Here is a 1,843-nt window from a genome sequence, read left to right on the forward strand (position 1 = left end):
ACACAGAATAGCGTAAGTGTGGGGTTGAGAAAACCCCCCAAAAATAGCGTAAGAGCCCTTCTTTTCAAATATTTCATTTCAACGAAAAATACCTCGATGCCTTTTCTCCATAGATTTCTAACCCAAATTAACATGTAGTCTTGGGTATATATTATTGGACTGATTTGGACTGATGTTAGCCATATACTCAATATTGAGACCAAAATATTCACTCCTGACACAATATTAAGAACAAGTTACTTCGGTGCATCATTTGAACCAACCATTGTTTTATTTATTTGTGGTTAAGGATGATGATGCAATATCCAGCCTCATACTTGCCATTTACTATGCATTTTGATAATGACAAGATATGAAGACTAATATTGCCATTTTCTCATAATTGCCTTATTTATTTGTGGTTGATTATGTAAGATTATGTATTTATAATGATAAGATATGGAGAGTCGGAGTGCTTTAACAAAATCACATATCAACCATTCGCATGAACAGAATTTACCAATGGTAACATGATAATGTCCATAGTATTCTCCACATTTCATGCTACTCTAGTTCCAAATTGACAATTCACTAAATCCTTTCAAATTCAAGGATACATTGACATAATCAGAAGTTTCATCATCTTTTACAACTATAAAGACTTCCCACTTAAAACTTAATTCCAGTCTCCACAAACTCTTGATTCCTTCTCTCCCACTCTCTGAAAAAGGAGATTTTCCTTATTTGAAAAAACATCAATAGCCGTACTTTACACCAATGAACACTATTCCTTTCCTTTTTGATACTTGTGAACCTTTTATTTTTCTTCTTCAATCTATATGCGTTGTTTCATAGTCTGAACTAGTCATGCAGTCCATCCAGAGCTACCCAACTTCAGGAACTATGCATCAGATCTATCCTGAAGCACAACCTTCAATGATCAAGCATTACGGCTGCCCATTCTCATCCTTTCCAAGGAAGGAGCCTAAATTACATGCAGCCCTGAAGCACCATTTCGCAGAGCAGAAAAGAAGGAACAGAATCAGTGGCCAATACGCCACCCTCCGTGCCATCCTTCCCCGCCTATCTAAAGTTAGTCCAAACTTCCTCTCAAAAATCTATCTTCAATTGAAATATTTTCTGTATATTGACAGTTGAAAAGAAATGATTATATTATGAACAGACAGATAAGAGTAAGCTGAAAAAGGCTTTTGTGCTTTCTGAGACAATCCGTAGGGTGAAGGAGCTTAAGAAGCTTGTATCAGAAAAGAGAGCGGCCAATCGTGAGTTTAGGGATTGTGGGATACCTAGTGGGCAGATACACTGAGCTTAGAACAATGTGATGGTGGTAAAGGGATGGTGAAGGCTGTAATGAGCTACGAGGACAGGCAGGATATCATGGCAGAATTGGCAAAAGCACTGAAGACAGTGAAAGTGAAGCTGCTGAGAGCTGAACTGGTGACTGTGGGTGGAAGGAACAAGTTCTCTGTGGATGCAAAGGCCTAAAGGACCTGGTGGGCTTAAGAGAGTTTTGGAGGCTGTTATGTGGAGGACTTCATGGATTGCTAGAAAACCCAGAAATTCTTGGCACTCTCGAGCTCCAACAGCTAAAAAGTTAGCTGTTAACAGGCTGATTTCTCGAAAAAATCTCTTAGGAGCTGTTTGGATGTTGAACTGAGATATGATATCTAGAGTTTATATGTCTGTGAAGTCTCTGTCTTTGTTTGGGGTATAGCATTATTTAATCTGAATTCATGTGTCTGTATTTGGGGTGCAGAGTTGATTTTATATATCCAAGATATTTTGTGCAGTTTTTTGAATTCAATAATGTGCTTTTATGATGATTATTTTTGTTTTGAAACTT

General features: G+C 37.6%; 1 protein-coding gene across 1 annotated transcript; it reads left to right on the plus strand.

The window, feature by feature from the left end:
• The first annotated feature begins 575 nt into the window (after positions 1-575).
• LOC120074409 (transcription factor bHLH131-like) lies at positions 576-1,843 on the plus strand. Its single transcript, XM_039027526.1, is given in 4 exon segments — positions 576-1,071; positions 1,163-1,292; positions 1,295-1,463; positions 1,465-1,843. Coding segments are annotated over 4 exon segments (717 nt in total). The 5' UTR covers positions 576-846; the 3' UTR covers positions 1,658-1,843.

The sequence above is a fragment of the Benincasa hispida genome, chromosome 3, assembly GCF_009727055.1.
Source record: "Benincasa hispida cultivar B227 chromosome 3, ASM972705v1, whole genome shotgun sequence".
NCBI lineage: Eukaryota > Viridiplantae > Streptophyta > Magnoliopsida > Cucurbitales > Cucurbitaceae > Benincasa > Benincasa hispida.